The 21,380-nt window shown below is 49.0% G+C and overlaps 1 protein-coding gene across 2 annotated transcripts in view; it reads left to right on the plus strand.

Moving 5' to 3' along the window:
• CEP41 (centrosomal protein 41) overlaps positions 1–21,380 on the plus strand; it is a 209,237-nt gene that overhangs the window by 167,135 nt on the left and 20,722 nt on the right. For both annotated transcript variants that reach the window (XM_063926751.1, XM_063926752.1), the window contains one exon: positions 15,087–15,243. In XM_063926751.1, the coding sequence (XP_063782821.1) occupies positions 15,087–15,243 (157 nt within the window). The remainder of the gene's footprint in view (positions 1–15,086; positions 15,244–21,380) is intronic.

Below are 21,380 nucleotides of genomic sequence, written 5' to 3' on the forward strand. Positions count from 1 at the left end.
CTCGGGTATTAGACAGAAAGGTTGTTTTCCTATTAGTTCGTACAGACGTTAAAGTCTTAACAAGTGAGTCTTTCAAGTTTTTACCCCTTGAAAAACTGGGCATTAATCTATAATCTTGTAAATGTAGCTTATCACTCTGGATAATGGGCCATAATTTTTTCGCCTTATTCATAATAATCGGTGACATTTCATTATACTGACTCACCCATGGTAGCTTGTTCTTAATACCCTTGGGTTCTGTAGTGCCCCCTCTAGCTAGTAATTTTGTACGATCTAATTCTAAAACTTTATCCTTACATTCAAGTAACAAATTAAGTTTATAGCCTCGTTCAGAGAAATTCTTAATCATCACATCTAGTTGCTCCATTGCAGTACGTTTATCATTATTGATCCTCACTACTCTAACCATTTGGGAATATGGCAATCCATTTATTAGTGATCTCGGATGACAGCTTTGTGGTTTTAATAGCATATTCCTATCCGTTTCCTTGGTGAAGAGTTTGGTGTGCAGGCATTTATTTTTAATGGGTACATTAACATCTAAAAATTGATGTTATCACGACTATGACTATGTAAATTTAATCGGATTTTCCAAATTGTTATGAAGGTCAATCGCATCGGTTAGAACCTGCACATCGCCTCTCCATAAAAGAAAGAGGTCATCTATATATCTAACAAGCATGAGGATTTTAGATGAAATATCCACATTTGAAAAAAATACTAATTGTTCAATTAAGAACATAACCACATTTGCATATGACGGATGGCTCCGTCATATGCAAATTGACCTTCATAACAATTCGGAAAATCCGATTAAATTTACATACAGTCATAGTCGTGATAACATCAATTTTTTAGGAATATGCTATTAAAACCACAAAGTAAAGTACAAACAGAAAAAACACAGCACTCACCATAGCAAGCTCACTTATCCTCAACACATCAATAAGTAAATTATGGGGGTTTAGTTAGTGAATTGGCCAATGCACAGAAGCCTGCAAACCGATCGTCAATGTACCCTACCTTCATGCAGGTCCTACACTATCACAGAGTCTTAAAACCTGGCAAATGTCTCGCACATCATATGCCTGCTAGGTTTAATGTGCACCTGCCACACACCTTATGGCTTTTAAAGGTACACTAGTCACCTGACACTGGCTAATAAAGTACTAAGAAACAGCTGAGACAGGTTCAAGATAATTGAGTCTACATAGGGGTGCATGAGAAAGCTAACCATAGATTAACCCCGCAATATACACACAAATATAAAACCACAGCACTCGCCACCCTAGAAACGGGGCACACAAGTGCACTCACCACTCATAGGGCGGGGTGCACGTAACCTGGGGTGGCGAGTGCTGAGGTTACGTGCACATTAATATCTATCTATCTATATATATATCTATCTATCTATCTATCTATATATATTAGCCCTGTGACTCTGTGCCTGCATTTCTAACGCTGGGTGGAGTCACAGCGGTGGGCGGAGTCACAGAGCCCGCCCACCACATGTGTAGCAAGTCTCTGCTCCTCCTTCCCCCCCACATCCCCCCCGCCATCAGCCACTCCGACTCCCCGGCCGCGGTGCAGAGCGAACAACAACTGCTGCTGCCACAGGCATAGACATTAGGAGGGACGGGTGGCGCAGGAGAAGGCTTTCATAGCCCTCCCTGCCCCGCGTACACAGACCCGCCGCCTCCTCCGCACACATCCAGCTGTCCGCTCTCCTGCTGTGACAGGAGGCGAGTGCTGCAGTGACGTCATCTCCTGCAGCACTCGCCTCCTGTCACAGAGAAGAGCCGGCACACACACACCAGTCTCCGGGGGCTGCCAGCATCTACAGGAAAGCTGGAAACACCCCCGGAGCGAGAGAGAAAAGACCCGCGAGGCCACGCCCCTTTTGCATTAGGCCATGCCCCTTTTCATCCACCGCGCAGCACGAGCAGGGGGGGAATGAGTGTAATAGTAGCACAGACTGCCTCTGAACACAGTACTGTTTACCAGCCTGCAGCAGCCGCCTGTCACAACTGAGGGCCTGAGCTGACGGGAGGCAGCCTCAGTTGTAGGGGCTGAGATGTACCGGAACCTGGGAGGTTGTATCAGACCCCTGGACATGTAAGTAACATGAATAATAACTGCCCGAAGGCGTGACCACGACAACTTGGATAAAAGTCAATGATGTTTATTATGACAACTCCGCAACACAGCAGCAGTAAAAGAAAACATAAAAGTCAGCAAAGAATAAATACAGTTCCTGGGTACTACAGGGTGGCAGGAGCCACAGGGCACTGGTAGTGTGAGATAGTTCTTATAATCTTCTAGATGGAAAGTCCTTACCAGGCCCGACTGTAGCAATGGAGATAACCCAGGATTGTACCAGCTGGTGTTCCAGGAAAAGCTGGGTTGCTGAAGATAAAACGGCTGCTGTGGATACTGGCTGGAACCAGACTGTTGTTAGCACGGAGTGGATACTGGCTGGAACCAGTTAAATAATAAATGAAGCTTGAGAGCGATGCAATATGAATGAAATGTAGAACTTGAGAGCGGAGAAATAATAATACCGGTGGAGAGTGGTAAAGTGTAGAAAGGACACCGGCCCTTTAAGAGAAGCTGTACTCTGCTGGAAGCAGGTAATGTTGTAACTGGAAACAGATGAATCCACAATGGATCGGAGAGTCAGGCTACACCGCAGGTGGAATGCTGGTGCGGGTCTCTATGGTGGAAGTCTTGAGACAGGAGCTGGAACCTGGAAGACAATCACAGGAGAGAGACAAACAGGAACTAGGTTTGACAACCAAAGCACTGACGCCTTCCTTGCTCAGGCATAGTGTATTTATACCTGCAGCAAGGAAGGGATTGGCTAGGCAATTATGCAGATTAACACTACTGACAACAGATTGGAGTAAATGATCAGCTGACAGAATCCAAGATGGCTGCGCCCATGCAGACACTTGGAGGGAAGTTTGGTTTGTAATCCATGTGGTAATGAAAACAGCAATGGCGGCGCCGGCCACTGGAGACAGGAGGCGCCAGGCTGACAGATGCACATCCAACCACGCGGACACAGCGGAGGCCGCGGCTGACGTAATCGCCACTCAGACACTCTGCATGCAGAAGTTCAGGGACGGCGGCGGAGGCCGCGGGAGACGCCATGCCAGGTGTAATATGGCGTTTACTGTGACAGTGTCCCAGAGTGACAGGAGAGGATACAGGAATGTACACATCAGGATAACAGATGGGATCCGGTCCTGGAGCGCTGAGCCAGCCTTAGGAGACATCTGATGGGTAAGAAATGGCGTCCAGATACCCGGATCGTGACACCGCCCACAGCCCCAACGGTGAGTCCCTCCGGCCATCCTACCCACTGATTCTATGTCTGGTCGCCACTTTGCATCCTACCCACTGTACTCACTGTACTCACTGTACTCACTGTATCTATGCATCCTACCCACTGTATCTATGTCTGGTCACCACTTTGCAAATGTCTCCGCTAATGGTGTCCACCCTCTCCACTACTCCCCCCCCCCCCCCTCTCTTCATCAGCTTCCTCACTGGGGACCCTCCCTACCGCCCCGCATCTCTGTCCCCTCCCTACCGCCCCACATCTCTCTATCCCCTCCCTACCGCCCGCGTCTCTGCGTCCCCTCCCTACCGCCCCACGTCTCTGTATCCCCTCCTCCCTACGCCTCTGTATCCCCACCCTACCGCCCCGCTTCTCTCTATCCCCTCCCTACCGCACCACGTCTCTGTATCTCCTCCCTACCGCCCCACGTCTCTCTATCCCCTCCGTACCGCCCCGCGTCTGTGTCCCCTCCCTACCGCCCCATGTCTCTGTATCCCCTCCTCCCTACGCCTCTGTATCTCCACCCTACCGCCCCGCTTCTCTCTATCCCCTCCCTACCGACCCGCGTCTCTGTATCCCCACCTCCCTACGCCTCTGTATCCCCACCCTACCGCCCCGCTTCTCTCTATCCCCTCCCTACCGCCCCACGTCTCTGTATCCCCTCCCTACCGCCCCACGTCTCTGTATCCCCTCCCTACCGCCCCACGTCTCTGTATCCCCTCCCTACCGCCCTGCCTCTCTGTATCCCCTCCCTACCGCCCCACGTCTCTGTATCCCCTCCCTACCGCCCCACGTCTCTCTATCCCCTCCGTACCACCCTGCGTCTGTGTCCCCTCCCTACCGCCCCATGTCTCTGAATCCCCTCCTCCCTACGCCTCTGTATCCCCACCCTACCGCCCCGCTTCTCTCTATCCCCTCCCTACCGCACCACGTCTCTGTATCCCCTCCCTACCGCCCCACGTCTCTCTATCCCCTCCGTACCGCCCCGCGTCTGTGTCCCCTCCCTACCGCCCCATGTCTCTGTATCCCCTCCTCCCTACGCCTCTGTGTCCCCACCCTACCGCGCCGCTTCTCTCTATCCCCTCGCTATCGACCCGCGTCTCTGTATCCCCTCCCTACCGCCCTGCCTCTCAGTATCCCCTCCCTACCGCCCTGCCTCTCTGTATCCCCTCCCTACCGCCCTGTGCCGCTGTATCCCATCCCTACCGCTCTGCGTCTCTCTATCCCCTCCCTACCGCCCTGCGTCTCTGCGTCCCCTCCATACCGCCCCGCGTCTCTCTATCCCCTCCCTACCGCCCCGCGTCTCTGCGTCCCCTCCCTACCGCCCCACGTCTTTCTATCCCCTCCCTACCGCCCCGCGTCTCTGTATCCCCTCCTCCCTACGCCTCTGTATCCCCACCCTACTGCCCGCTTCTCTCCATCCCCTCCCTACCGACCCGCGTATCTGTATCCCCTCCCTACCGCCCTGCCTCTCTGTATCCCCTCCCTACCGCCCCACGTCTCTGTATCCCCTCCTCCCTACGCCTCTGTATCCCCACCCTACCGCCCGCTTCTCTCCATCCCCTCCCTACCGACCCGCGTATCTGTATCCCCTCCCAACCGCCCTGCCTCTCTGTATCCCCTCCCTACCGCCCTGTGCCGCTGTATCCCCGACCTGCGTCTCTCTATCCCCTCCCTACCGCCCCGCATCTCTGTATCCCCTCCCTACCGCCCCCCGCGTCTCTGCATCCCCTCCCTACCGCCCTGCCTCTCTCTAGCCCCTCCCTACCGCCCGCGTCTCTCTATCCCCTCCCTACCGCCCCGCGTCTCTCTATCCCCTCCCTACTGCCCCGCGTCTCTGCATCCCCTCCCTACCGCCCCGCGTCTCTGTGTCCCCTCCCTACCCCCCTGTGTCCCATACAGGGTCCATACCACCGGCTCCTGGATAACTCCCTGACAAACCCTCACCAGGAGGACAGGAGCCATAACCCCCTGCGGTGCCCCCGTAGCTACCGGTATATCGGTGATGCTTCGCTGTGCCGCCTCCTCCCTATCCCTCACACAGCACCTGAGGGGGGCGTGCACATAGTGCATGCAGATGGGACTGGTGCACCTGCGGCCGCGTGGAGACATTGCGTGCGCAACATGTCCGCGTTGCTACACCTGAAGGATGGTACGGTGTAGAGAGAGGACACAGCTGCCCCTGTTCCGCATTGTACCAGCACTCCCCTCTGTGTCTAATGACACCATTTACCTCTTCATGCGGTTATGTCTATATCACATACATCCTTATCCGTGTCCTATATATTGTTACACATAACATCACATAGTTATAGGTCCCGCACCCCCTCCCACCTGCATCCACCCCCCCCTCCACCCGCAGCATCTACATACTCCGCATTGTACCAGCACTCCCCTCTGTGTCTAATGACACCATTTACCTCTTCATGCGGTTATGTCTATATCACATACATCCTTATCCGTGTCCTATATATTGTTACACATAACATCACATAGTTATAGGTCCCGCACCCCCCCCCTCACCTGCATCCACCCCCCCCCTCCACCCGCAGCATCTACATACTCCCTGCCCCCCCGCACCTGCTACATTCTGTACATCGTGCCCTGCAGGCACTGTTCACGCCGTTGCAAGGGGCGCTACGCCCCCTTCACCATCGGTAGCACTTTCGTCTTGCAATATTTAACCACTAACAAACCTAGGAATGCAGGTAATACTCCATATAATACAAATATTGAACCCCAGCAAGGCGTGCAGGAGTTAAGGGGGCGTAGCCCCTTTCGACAGTGTGAAGAGCGCCCGTAGGGCGCAATGAAGCGCCTAGTATGTGTATGTATGTATGTATGTATGTATGTATGTATGTATGTGTGTGTGTATATATATATATATATATATATATATAATTTATTAGATATTAATATATGTACACTCACAGGACCAGTGAAAACTATGAAAGAACACGCATGGAATTATGTTGTTAAACAAATCAAAATTTGTTTTAGATTACTCAAAGTAGCCCCCTTTTGCTTTGATGACAGCTTTGCACACTCTTGGCATTCTCTCAATCAGATTCATGAGGCAGTCTCCTGAAATGGTTTTCCAAGAGTCTTGAAGGAGTTCCCAGAGGTGCTGAGTACTTGTTGGCTGCTTTTCCTTCACTCTGCGGTCCAACTAATCCCAAACCATCTCAATTGGGTTTAGGTCGGTTGATTGTGGAGGCCAGGTCATCTGACGCAGCACTCCATCACTTTCCTTCTTGGTCAAGTAGCCCTTACATAGCCTGGAGGTGTGTGTGGGGTCATTTTCTTGTTGAAAAACTAATGATGGTCCCAGTAAGCGCAAACCAGATGCGATGGCATGGCGCTGCAGAATGCTGTGGTAGCCATGCTGGTTAAGTGTGCCTTGAATTTTGAATAAATCGCCAACAGTGTCACCAGCAATGCACCCCCACACCATCACACCTCCTCCTCCATGCTTCACAGTGGGAACCACACATGTAGAATCCATCCGCTCACCTTCTCTGCGTCTCACAAAGACACGGTGGTTTGAACCAAAAATCTGAAATTTGGACTCATCAGACCAAAGTACAGATTTCCACTGGTCTAATGTCCATTCCTTGTGTTTCTTGGCCCAAACAATTCTCTTCTTCTTCATCATCCTCAGTAGTGGCTTCTTCGCAGCAATTCAACCATGAAGGCCTGATTCACGCCCCTTTGAAGAGTTGATGTTGAATTTTGTCTGCTACTTGAGCTCTGTGAAGAATTTATGTGGGCTCTAATCTGAGGTGCTGTTAAGTAGTGGTTTCTGAGGCTGGTAACTCTAATGAACTTATCATCTGCAGCAGATGTTACTCTTGGTCTTGCTTTCTTGGGGCGGTCATCATGAGAGCCAGTTTCATCATAGCGTTTGATGGTTTTTGCAACTGAACTTGAGGATATATTCAAATTCTAGAAATTGTCCGTATTGACTGACCTTCATGTCTTAAAGCAGTGTTTCCCAACCTTGGTCCTCAAGGCACACTAACAGTGCTGGTTTTAGTGATATCCAGGCTTGAGCACAGGTGACTTAATTAGTACCTCAGTTATTTTGATTTAACCATCTGTGCTGAAGCCTGGATATCACTAAAACCTGCACTGTTGGTGTGCCTTGTGGACCGCGGTTGGGAATTCCTGTCTTAAAGTAGTGATGGACTGTCGTTTCTCTTTGCTGAGTTGAGTGGTTCATGCCATAATATGGATTACAACAGTAGTCAAATAGGGGTGTCCTCTGTGTACTAACCCTATCTCTGCACAACACAACTGATGGTCTCAAACACATTAAGAAGGCAAGTAATTCCACAGATTGACTCTTGACAAGGCACACCTGTTAATTCAAAACCATTACAGTAGACTACCTCATGAAGCTGACTGAGAGAATGTCAAGAGTGTGTAAAGCTGTAATCAATGCAAAGGGGGGCTACTTTGAGGGATCTAAAATATAAAACATATTTTGATTTGTTTAACATTTTGTTTACAACATAATCCCATAAGTGTTCTATCATAGTTTTGATGTCTTCAGTATTAATCTACAATGTAGAAAATTATTAAAATAAATAAAAACCATTGAATGAGAAGGTGTTTGTGTGTGTGTGTGTATATATATATATATATACACACACACACACATATACACACACATACACACATACATACAAACACATTTATGTGTATATACATATATATATATATATATGTGTGTGTGTGCATGTATATATGTGTGTGTGTGCGTATGTATATATATATATATATATATATATATATATATGTGTGTATATATATATATGACCCTTTGAAGAAGTCTGATGTGACGAAACGCGTTGGGTTCCCTGCACTGACCCCCAGCCTATTTTTAAAGTTAAGTCAGATCTCCTACCTTTTATAGAGATTTTTATGCTTTTATTGGTGACTAAGATTTTTTGCGTTTTATTCAACTTATGTATTATTAAAAACTTGTTTGTATTCTTAAATATTTTTTGGCTCATAAATTTTAAATATAGTGACTATTTTAACAACACAGGCTGCCGGTACCCTTATCCTATCTATAGCTATATATATCTATATATATCTATATATCTATATATATATATATATATATATATATATATTTCTCTGACGTCCTAGTGGATGCTGGGAACTCCGAAAGGACCATGGGGAATAGCGGCTCCGCAGGAGACTGGGCACAAAAGTAAAAAGCTTTAGGACTACCTGGTGTGCACTGGCTCCTCCCCCTATGACCCTCCTCCAAGCCTCAGTTAGATTTTTGTGCCCGAACGAGAAGGGTGCACACTAGGTGGCTCTCCTGAGCTGCTTAGTGAAAAGTTTAAGTTTAGGTTTTTTATTTTCAGTGAGTCCTGCTGGCAACAGGCTCACTGCATCGAGGGACTAAGGGGAGAAGAAGCGAACTCACCTGCGTGCAGAGTGGATTGGGCTTCTTAGGCTACTGGACATTAGCTCCAGAGGGACGATCACAGGCCCAGCCATGGATGGGTCCCAGAGCCGCGCCGCCGGCCCCCTTACAGAGCCAGAAGACTGAAGAGGTCCGGAAAATCGGCGGCAGAAGACGTCCTGTCTTCAATAAGGTAGCGCACAGCACCGCAGCTGTGCGCCATTGCTCTCAGCACACTTCACACTCCGGTCACTGAGGGTGCAGGGCGCTGGGGGGGGGGGGGCGCCCTGAGACGCAATAAAAACACCTTAGATGGCAAAAAAATACATCACATATAGCTCCTGGGCTATATGGATGCATTTAACCCCTGCCAATTTTTCCTTAAAAAAGCGGGAGAAAGGCCGCCGAGAAAGGGGCGGAGCCTATCTCCTCAGCACACTGGCGCCATTTTTCCTCACAGCTCCGTTGGAGGGAAGCTCCCTGACTCTCCCCTGCAGTCCTGCACTACAGAAACAGGGTAAAACAAGAGAGGGGGGGCACTAATTTGGCAGATAAATCTATACAGCAGCTATATAAGGGAAAAACACTTATATAAGGTTATCCCTGTATATATATATATAGCGCTCTGGTGTGTGCTGGCAAACTCTCCCTCTGTCTCCCCAAAGGGCTAGTGGGGTCCTGTCCTCTATCAGAGCATTCCCTGTGTGTGTGCTGTGTGTCGGTACGTTGTGTCGACATGTATGAGGAGGAAAATGGTATGGAGGCGGAGCAATTGCCTGTATTAGTGATGTCACCCCCTAGGGAGTCGACACCTGACTGGATGGTCTTATGGAAGGAATTACGTGATAGTGTCAGCACTTTACAAAAGTCTGTTGACGACATGAGACAGCCGGCAAATCAGTTATTACCTGTACAGGCGTCTCAAACACAGTCAGGGGCTCTAAAGCGCCCGTTACCTCAGATGGTCGACACAGACCCAGACACGGACACTGACTCCAGTGTCGACGGTGAGGAAACAAACGTATTTTCCAGTAGGGCCACACGTTACATGATCACGGCAATGAAGGAGGTTTTGAACATTTCTGATACTACAAGTACCACAAAAAAGGGTATTATGTGGGGTGTGAAAAAACTACCCGTAGTTTTTCCTGAATCAGATGAATTAAATGAGGTGTGTGATGAAGCGTGGGTTACCTCCGATAGAAAACTGCTAATTTCAAAGAAGTTATTGGCATTATACCCTTTCCCGCCAGAGGTTAGGGCGCGCTGGGAAACATCCCCTAGGGTAGATAAGGCGCTCACACGCTTATCAAAACAAGTGGCGTTACCGTCTCCAGAGACGGCCGCCCTCAAGGATCCAGCTGATAGGAGGCTGGAAAATATCCTAAAAAGTATATACACACATACGGGTGTTATACTGCGACCAGCAATCGCCTCAGCCTGGATGTGCAGTGCTGGGGTGGCTTGGTCGGATTCCCTGACTGAAAATATTGATACCCTGGACAGGGACAGTATATTATTGACTATAGAGCATTTAAAGGATGCATTTCTATATATGCGAGATGCACAGAGGGATATTTGCACTCTGGCATCAAGAGTAAGTGCGCTGTCCATTTCTGCCAGAAGAGGGTTATGGACGCGACAGTGGTCAGGTGATGCGGATTCCAAACGGCATATGGAAGTATTGCCGTATAAAGGGGAGGAGTTATTTGGGGTCGGTCTATCGGACCTGGTGGCCACGGCAACGGCTGGGAAATCCACCTTTTTACCCCAGGTCACCTCTCAGCAGAAAAAGACACCGTCTTTTCAGGCTCAGTCCTTTCGTCCCCATAAGGGCAAGCGGGCAAAAGGCCACTCATATCTGCCCCGGGGCAGAGGAAGGGGAAAAAGACTGCAGCAGGCAGCCTCTTCCCAGGAACAGAAGCCCTCCCCCGCTTCTGCCAAGTACTCAGCATGACGCTGGGGCCTTACAAGCGGACTCAGGCACGGTGGGGGCCCGTCTCAAGAATTTCAGCGCGCAGTGGGCTCACTCGCAAGTGGACCCCTGGATCCTGCAGGTAGTATCTCAGGGGTACAAATTGGAATTCGAGACGTCTCCCCCTCGCCGGTTCCTGAAGTCTGCTTTACCAACGTCTCCCTCCGACAGGGAGGCGGTATTGGAAGCCATTCACAAGCTGTATTCCCAGCAGGTGATAATCAAGGTACCCCTCCTACAACAGGGAAAGGGGTATTATTCCACGCTGTTTGTGGTACCGAAGCCGGACGGCTCGGTGAGACCTATTTTAAATCTGAAATCCTTGAACACTTACATACAAAGGTTCAAATTCAAGATGGAGTCACTCAGAGCAGTGATAGCGAACCTGGAAGAAGGGGACTATATGGTGTCTCTGGACATCAAGGATGCTTACCTCCATGTCCCAATTTGCCCTTCTCACCAAGGGTACCTCAGGTTTGTGGTACAGAACTGTCACTATCAGTTTCAGACGCTGCCGTTTGGATTGTCCACGGCACCCCGGGTCTTTACCAAGGTAATGGCCGAAATGATGATTCTTCTTCGAAGAAAAGGCGTCTTAATTATCCCTTACTTGGACGATCTCCTGATAAGGGCAAGGTCCAGGGAACAGTTAGAGGTCGGAGTAGCACTATCTCAAGTAGTACTACGACAGCACGGGTGGATTCTAAATATTCCAAAATCGCAGCTGATTCCGACGACACGTCTGCTGTTCCTAGGGATGATTCTGGACACAGTCCAGAAAAAGGTGTTTCTCTCGGAGGAGAAAGCCAGGGAGTTATCCGACCTAGTCAGGAACCTCCTAAAACCAGGCCAAGTGTCAGTGCATCAATGCACAAGGGTCCTGGGAAAAATGGTGGCTTCTTACGAAGCGATTCCATTCGGCAGATTCCACGCAAGAACTTTTCAGTGGGATCTGCTGGACAAATGGTCCGGATCGCATCTTCAAATGCATCAGCGGATAACCCTGTCTCCAAGGACAAGGGTGTCTCTCCTGTGGTGGTTGCAGAGTGCTCATCTTCTAGAGGGCCGCAGATTCGGCATTCAGGACTGGGTCCTGGTGACCACGGATGCCAGCCTGAGAGGCTGGGGAGCAGTCACACAGGGAAGAAATTTCCAGGGCTTATGGTCAAGCATGGAAACGTCACTTCACATAAATATCCTGGAACTAAGGGCCATTTACAATGCCCTAAGTCAGGCAAGGCCTCTGCTTCAGGGTCAGCCGGTGTTGATCCAGTCGGACAACATCACGGCAGTCGCCCACGTAAACAGACAGGGCGGCACAAGAAGCAGGAGGGCAATGACGGAAGTTGCAAGGATTCTTCGCTGGGCGGAAAATCATGTGATAGCACTGTCAGCAGTGTTCATTCCGGGAGTGGACAACTGGGAAGCAGACTTCCTCAGCAGACACGACCTCCACCCGGGGGAGTGGGGACTTCACCCAGAAGTCTTCCACATGATTGTGAACCGTTGGGAAAAACCAAAGGTGGACATGATGGCGTCCCGCCTCAACAAAAAACTGGACAGATATTGCGCCAGTTCAAGGGACCCTCAGGCAATAGCTGTGGACGCTCTGGTAACACCGTGGGTGTACCAGTCAGTGTATGTGTTCCCTCCTCTGCCTCTCATACCCAAGGTACTGAGAATCATAAGAAGGAGAGGAGTAAGGACTATACTCGTGGCTCCGGATTGGCCAAGAAGGACTTGGTACCCGGAACTTCAAGAGATGCTCACGGAGGACCCGTGGCCTCTACCTCTAAGAAAGGACCTGCTCCAGCAGGGACCCTGTCTGTTCCAAGACTTACTGCGGCTGCGTTTGACGGCATGGCGGTTGAACGCCGGATCCTGAAGGAAAAAGGCATTCCGGATCAAGTCATCCCTACCCTGATCAAAGCCAGGAAGGATGTAACTGTGCAACATTATCACCGTATTTGGCGTAAATATGTTACGTGGTGTGAGGCCAGGAAGGCCCCTACAGAGGAATTTCAACTGGGTCGTTTCCTGCATTTCCTGCAAACAGGACTGTCTATGGGCCTAAAATTAGGGTCCATTAAGGTTCAAATTTCGGCCCTGTCGATTTTCTTCCAGAAAGAACTAGCTTCAGTTCCTAAAGTTCAGACGTTTGTCAAGGGGGTACTGCATATACAGCCTCCTTTTGTGCCTCCAGTGGCACCTTGGGATCTCAATGTAGTTTTGGGGTTCCTAAAATCACATTGGTTTGAACCACTCACCACTGTGGACTTAAAATATCTCACATGGAAAGTGGTAATGCTGTTAGCCCTGGCTTCAGCCATGCGTGTCTCAGAATTGGCGGCTTTATCCTATAAAAGCCCTTACCTAATTTTTCATACGGACAGGGCAGAATTGAGGACTCGTCCTCACTTTCTCCCTAAGGTGGTTTCAGCGTTTCACTTAAACCAGCCTATTGTGGTACCTGCGGCTACTAGGGACTTGGAGGATTCCAAGTTGCTGGACGTAGTCAGGGCCCTGAAAATATATGTTTCCAGGACGGCTGGAGTCAGGAAATCTGACTCGCTGTTTATCCTGTATGCACCCAACAAGCTGGGTGCTCCTGCTTCTAAGCAGACTATTGCTCGTTGGATTTGTAGTACAATTCAGCTTGCACATTCTGTGGCAGGCCTGCCACAGCCAAAATCTGTAAAAGCCCATTCCACACGGAAAGTGGGCTCATCTTGGGCGGCTGCCCGAGGGGTCTCGGCTTTACAACTTTGCCGAGCAGCTACTTGGTCAGGGGCAAACACGTTTGCTAAATTCTACAAATTTGATACCCTGGCTGAGGAGGACCTGGAGTTCTCTCATTCGGTGCTGCAGAGTCATCCGCACTCTCCCGCCCGTTTGGGAGCTTTGGTATAATCCCCATGGTCCTTTCGGAGTTCCCAGCATCCACTAGGACGTCAGAGAAAATAAGAATTTACTTACCGATAATTCTATTTCTCATAGTCCGTAGTGGATGCTGGGCGCCCATCCCAAGTGCGGATTGTCTGCAATACTTGTACATAGTTATTGTTACAAAAATCGGGTTATTATTGTTGTGAGCCATCTTTTCAGAGGCTCCTCTGTTATCATGCTGTTAACTGGGTTCAGATCACAAGTTGTACGGTGTGATTGGTGTGGCTGGTATGAGTCTTACCCGGGATTCAAAATCCTTCCTTATTGTGTACGCTCGTCCGGGCACAGTATCCTAACTGAGGCTTGGAGGAGGGTCATAGGGGGAGGAGCCAGTGCACACCAGGTAGTCCTAAAGCTTTTTACTTTTGTGCCCAGTCTCCTGCGGAGCCGCTATTCCCCATGGTCCTTTCGGAGTTCCCAGCATCCACTACGGACTATGAGAAATAGAATTATCGGTAAGTAAATTCTTAATATATATATATAATACCTTGGAGAGGGCGGCACTCAAAGACTTGGCAAAATGATGTATATGAAGAAAAAAACCCGCAGGGGTCCAGTTGCTGACTATATATATATATATATATATATATATATATATATATATATTATATTATATTATATTATATTATATTATATTAATAAAAATATACACACACACACACACACACACACACACACACACACACACACACACACACACACACACACACATATATTCTCCTCTACAGCCAGCGCTGGTTCATTCATTTTCTCATGTTTTACATATATAAGGGACTTTGACCATCCCTGCACCATCTGCCGTTGACACTTGTACTAATCCTTATCTATTTATTAGGACCCATGACTTGTGATTTCTGTGCTGCACACTTTGGGCCTGATACAGTAAGGATTGCATGTACAAAGCTGCTCACAGCAGCTTTGCACATGCAGGAAGGAGGCACATTACACCTCCTTTCTGTCATTTGCGGAAGCAATGCTGCGATCAATGCAATGCAGTCCTTAGCTGCGCCACTTCTGGAAAACAGGGGCGAGGCTTTCCCCTGAATGCAGGCAGAGGCGATCGCATTTCTGAGATATGATTGTGGGACTGGTTCTGCATGTGCGTTGTTTCATGACCATCGGGGAAACTGCAGGTTGGATCACATAAACAATCCACCCTTTAATTTGACATGTTCGTTTGCTTATAGGTAGTTAGCCACATGAATACACTAATCCTGAGTCCCACAGTCTGTGGTGCATTAAACAGGGAAATTTGAGGTCAGCTGTATGTGGACGCACCTGTATATGTTTACACAACATTTATATTGACTTACATCTGAGGGAAGAGAACCCCTGCTTTTGGAAAATTGCATTGTTTCAATACGTAACTTTTTTTTTTTCGGTTTCAAAATATCTTTTAGACAGTAATTCTGTAATGTCAGAGACGGATACAGAGCTTGTGACAGAGCGACCCAGTAGCAAAGAAAGCATTTGTAGTGTCCCATTAAGTCCAGTCGACCTAATTGACAATGTAGGAATTGGGGAATCTGTGAATTCTGCACGATCTACTCTGCAAAGGTAAGTAATTAAGCATTATAAATCTCATATCTGTTGTATGTAATAGATGTGGTGTATTACAACTATAGACACAGCCACTGGGGTATGACTGTTGCATACTTACTACACACAATAGGTTGCTGGGATTGGAATTGCTTGCACTCTGTGGTCCTAATTCAGCTTGGATCGCACAAGCGATCCTCGGTGCAGTTTCCTGATTATTGGGAAACTGCACATGCACAGAATGGGCCCTGTGATCACTTCGCAGTATTGTGAACACCTCTACCTGATTGACAGAGGCGTTGGGGGGGGGGGGGGGGGGACACGTGGACGGCCGGTGTTGCTGGAAACGGGGGCGTGACGCCTCTGTTTTCCGGAGTGGCGAGGTCAAGGATTGCATTGCGAGACGCAGTTTCCTTGGCCTTGCAAGCCGGCCTGCAACGGCTAGCCTGAGGAAACTGAGGCTTACTGAGCTGGCAGTCTGTGGGGAACTGTTGATCCAAGGCTGTTACGCGGGCACAGCACTGGGATCGCAAATGCAGCAAGGAGGTGAGAGAATTTTAAATCAGTAGAGCGTGTCTGCTTTTTAATACTTAATGACCTCTCTTCTCTTTTAAAGTATTTTTAATATTTTGATATAACACAGACTTATTCCCTACAGTATGTGTTTATTTCTCTGACGTCCTAAGTGGATGCTGGGGACTCCGTCAGGACCATGGGGAATAGCGGCTCCGCAGGAGACAGGGCACAAAACTAAAGCTTTAGGATCAGGTGGTGTGTACTGGCTCCTCCCCCTATGACCCTCCTCCAAGCCTCAGTTAGGTTTTTGTGCCTGTCCGAGCAGGGTGCAATCTAGGTGGCTCTCTTAAGGAGCTGCTTAGAAAAAGTTTTTAGGTTTTTTATTTTCAGTGAGTCCTGCTGGCAACAGGCTCACTGCATCGAGGGACTTAGGGGAGAGAAGTTCAACTCACCTGCGTGCAGGATGGATTGGTTTCTTAGGCTACTGGACACCATTAGCTCCAGAGGGAGTCGGAACACAGGTCTCACCCTGGGGTTCGTCCCGGAGCCGCGCCGCCGACCCCCCTTGCAGATGCTGAAGATTGAAGGTCCAGAAACCGGCGGCAGAAGGCTCTTCAGTCTTCTTGAAGGTAGCGCACAGCACTGCAGCTGTGCGCCATTGTTTGTCACACACTTCTCACCAACGGTCACGGAGGGTGCAGGGCGCTGCTGGGGGCGCCCTGGGCAGCAATGTAAATACCTTTCTCTATCGTCCTAGTGGATGCTGGGGTTCCTGAAAGGACCATGGGGAATAGCGGCTCCGCAGGAGACAGGGCACAAAAAGTAAAGCTTTACAATCAGGTGGTGTGTACTGGCTCCTCCCCCTATGACCCTCCTCCAAGCCTCAGTTAGATTTTTGTGCCCGGCCGAGAAGGGTGCAATCTAGGTGGCTCTCCTAAAGAGCTGCTTAGAAAAGTTTAGCTTAGGTTTTTTATTTTACAGTGAGTCCTGCTGGAAACAGGATCACTGCAACGAGGGACTTAGGGGAGAAGAAGTGAACTCACCTGCGTGCAGGATGGATTGGCTTCTTGGCTACTGGACATCAGCTCCAGAGGGACGATCACAGGTACAGCCTGGATGGTCACCGGAGCCTTGCCGCCGGCCCCCTTGCAGATGCTGAAGTAAGAAGAGGTCCAGAATCGGCGGCAGAAGACTCCTCAGTCTTCTAAAGGTAGCGCACAGCACTGCAGCTGTGCGCCATTTTCCTCTCAGCACACTTCACACGGCAGTCACTGAGGGTGCAGGGCGCTGGGAGGGGGGCGCCCTGGGAGGCAAATGAAAACCTATTTTGGCTAAAAATACCTCACATATAGCCTCCGGAGGCTATATGGAGATATTTAACCCCTGCCAGAATCCGTTAAGAGCGGGAGACGAGGCCGCCGAAAAAGGGGCGGGGCCTATCTCCTCAGCACACAGCGCCATTTTCCCTCACAGAAAGGCTGGAGGGAAGGCTCCCAGGCTCTCCCCTGCACTGCACTACAGAAACAGGGTTAAAACAGAGAGGGGGGGCACTAATTTGGCGTTAGAAATATATAATAAAGATGCTATAAGGGAAAACACTTATATAAGGTTGTCCCTATATAATTATAGCGTTTTTGGTGTGTGCTGGCAAACTCTCCCTCTGTCTCTCCAAAGGGCTAGTGGGTCCTGTCCTCTATCAGAGCATTCCCTGTGTGTGTGTGCTGTGTGTCGGTACGTGTGTGTCGACATGTATGAGGACGATGTTGGTGAGGAGGCGGAGCAATTGCCTGTAATGGTGATGTCACTCTCTAGGGAGTCGACACCGGAATGGATGGCTTATTTAGGGAATTACGTGATAATGTCAACACGCTGCAAGGTCGGTTGACGACATGAGACGGCCGACAAACAATTAGTACCGGTCCAGACGTCTCAAAAACACCGTCAGGGGTTTTAAAACGCCCGGTTACTTTAGTCGGTCGACACAGACACAGACAGGGACACTGAATCCAGTGTCGACGGTGAATAAACAAACGTATTCCTTATTAGGGCCACACGTTAAAGGCAATGAAGGAGGTGTTACATATTTCTGATACTACAAGTACCACAAAAGAGGGTATTATGTGGGATGTGAAAAAACTACCGTAGTTTTTCCTGAATCAGATAAATTAAATAAAGTGTGTGATGATGCGTGGGTTCCCCCCGATAGAAAATTAGGGGCGGTATACCCTTTCCCGCCAGAAGAAACACCCCTTAGGGTGGCTAAGGCGCTCACACGCTTATCAAAACAAGTGGCGGTACCGTCTATAGATAGGGCCGTCCTCAAGGACCAGCTGACAGGAGGCTGGAAAATATCATAAAAAGTATATACACACATACTGGTGTTATACTGCGACCAGCGATCGCCTCAGCCTGGATGTGCAGAGCTGGGGTGGCTTGGTCGGATTCCCTGACTAAAAATATTGATACCCTTGACAGGGACAGTATTTTATTGACTATAGAGCATTTAAAGGATGCATTTCTATATATGCGAGATGCACAGAGGTATATTTGCACTCTGGCATCAAGAGTAAATACGATGTCCATATCTGCCAGAAGATGTTATGGACACGACAGTGGTCAGGTGATGCAGATTCCAAACGGCACAAAGGTGTATTGCCGTATAAAGGAAGAGGAGTTATTTGGGGTCGGTCCATCGGACCTGGTGGCCACGGCAACTGCTGGAAAATCCACCGTTTTTACCCTAAGTCACATCTCTGCAGAAAAAGACACCGTCTTTTCAGCCTCAGTCCTTTCGTCCCTATAAGATCATATCTGCCCAGGGATAGAGGAAAGGGAAGAAGACTGCAGCAGGCAGCCCATTCCCAGGAACAGAAGCGTTCCACCGCTTCTGACAAGTTCTCAGCATGGCGCTGAGACCGTACAGGACCCCTGGATCCTACAAGTAGTATCCCAGGGGTACAGATTGGAATGTCGAGACGTTTCCCCTTCGCAGGCTCCTGAAGTCTGCTTTACCAAGGTCTCCCTCCGACAAGGAGGCAGTATGGGAAAAAATTCACAAGCTGTATTCCCAGCAGGTGATAATTAAATTACCTCTCCTACTACAAGAAAAGGGGTATTATTCCACACTATATTGTGGTACTGAAGCCAGAAGGCTAGGTGAGACTTATTCTAAAAAATTTTTGAACACTTACAAAGGTTCAAATCAAGATGGAGTCACTCAGAGCAGTGATAACGAACCAGGAAGAAGGGGACTATATAGTGTCCCGGGACATCAGGGATGTTTACCTCTATGTCCCAAATTTGCCCTTCTCACTAAGGGTACCTCAGGTTCGTGGTGCAGAACTGTCACTATCAGTTTCAGACGCTGCCGTTTGGATTGTCCACGGCACCCCGGGTCTTTACCAAGGTAATGGCCGAAATGATGATTCTTCTTCGAAGAAAAGGCGTCTTAATTATCCCTTACTTGGACGATCTCCTGATAAGGGCATAGTCCAGGGAACAGTTGGAGGTCGGAGTAGCACTATCTCGGATACTGCTACAACAGCACGGGTGGATTCTAAATATTCCAAAATCGCAGCTGATCCCGACGACACGTCTGCTGTGCCTAGGGATGATTCTGGACACAGTCCAGAAAAAGGTGTTTCTCCCGGAAGAGAAAGCCAGGGAGTTATCCGAGCTAGTCAGGAACCTCCTAAAAACAGTGCATCATTGCACAAGGGTCCTGGTAAAAATGGTGGCTTCCTACGAAGCAATTCCATTCGGCAGATTTCACGCAAGAACTTTTCAGTGGGATCTGCTGGACAAATGGTCCGGATCGCATCTTCAGATGCATCAGCGGATAACCCTATATCCAAGGACAAGGGTGTCTCTCCTGTGGTGGTTATAGAGTGCTCATCTTCTAGAGGGCCGCAGATTCGGCATTCAGGATTGGATGCTGGTGACCACGGAGCCCAGCCCGAGAGGCTGGGGAGCAGTCACACAAGGAAAAAATTTCCAGGGAGTGTGATCAAGTCTGGAGACTTTTCTCCACATAAATATACTGGAGCTAAGGGTAAATTTATAATGCTCTAAGTTTAGCAAGACCTCTGCTTCAAGGTCAGCCGGTATTGATCCAGTGGGAAAAACATCACGGCAGTCGCCCACGTAAACAGACAGGGCGACACAAGAAGCAGGAGGGCAATGGCAAAAACTGCAAGGACTTTTCGCTGGGCGAAAAATCATGTGATAGCACTGTCAGCAGTGTTTCATCCCGGGAATGGAAACTGGGAAGCAGACTTCCTCAGCAGGCACGACCTCCACCCGGGAGAGTGGAAACTTCATCGGGAAGTTTTTTCCACATGATTGTAAACCGTTGGGAAATACCAAAGGTGGACATGATGGCGTCCCGTCTGAACAAAAAACGGGACAGGTATTGCGCCAGGTCAAGAGACCCTCAGGCAATAGCTGTGGACGTTCTGGTAACACCGTGGGTGTACCAGTCGGTGTATGTGTTCCCTCCTCTGCTTCTCATACCTAAGGTGCTGAGAATTATAAGACGTAGAGGAGTAAGAACTATACTCATGGCTCCGGATTGGCCAAGAAGGACTTGGTACCCGTAACTTCAAGAGATGCTTACAGAGGTCTTATGGCCTCTGCTGCTAAGAAGGGATTTGCTTCAGCAAGTACCATGTCTGTTCCAAGACTTACCGCAGCTGCGTTTGTCGGCATGGCGGTGGAACGCCGGATCCTAAGGGAAAAAGGCATTCCGGAAGAGGTCATTCCTACCCTGGTCAAAGCCTGAAAGGAGGTGACCGCACAACATTATCACCACATGTGGCGAAAATATGTTGCGTGGTGTGAGGCCAGGATGGCCCCACAAAGAAATTTCAACTCGGTCGTTTCCTGCATTTCCTGCAAACAGGAGTGTCTATGGGCCGCAAATTGGGGTCCATTAAGGTTCAAATTTCGGCCCTGTCGATTTTCTTCCAGAAAGAATTGGCTTCAGTTCCTGAAGTCCAGAAGTTTGTCAAGGGAGTATTGCATATACAAAAATTCAAGTTCAAGATGGAATCACTCAGAGCAGTGATAGCGAATCTGGAAGAAGGGGACTTTATGGTGTCCCTGGACATAAAGGATGCTTACCTGCATGTCCCAATTTGCCCTTCACATCAAGGGTACCTCAGGTTCGTGGTGCAAAACTGTCATTATCCGTTTCAGACGCTGCCGTTTGGATTGTCCACGGCACCTCGGGTCTTTACCAAGGTAATGGCCGAAATGATGATTCTTCTGCGAAGAAGAGGCGTATTAATTATCCCTTACTTGGACGATCTCCTGATAAGGGCAAGGTCCAGAGAACAGCTGGAGGACGGTGTAGCACTAACCCAAGTAGTGCTGCAACAACACGGGTGGATTCTGAATTTTCCAAAATCTCAGTTGACCCCGACAACACGTCTGCTGTTCCTGGGAATGATTCTGGACACGGTTCAGAAAAAGGTGTTTCTTCCGGAGGAGAAAGCCAAGGAGTTATCCGAACTTGTCAGGAACCTCCTAAAACCAGGAAAAGTGTCTGTGCATCAATGCACAAGAGTCCTGGGAAAGATGGTGGCTTCTTACGAAGCAATTCCATTCGGCAGATTCCACGCACGAACTTTTCAGTGGGA

This window comes from Pseudophryne corroboree, chromosome 6, assembly GCF_028390025.1.
Source record: "Pseudophryne corroboree isolate aPseCor3 chromosome 6, aPseCor3.hap2, whole genome shotgun sequence".
Taxonomy (NCBI): Eukaryota; Metazoa; Chordata; class Amphibia; order Anura; family Myobatrachidae; genus Pseudophryne; species Pseudophryne corroboree.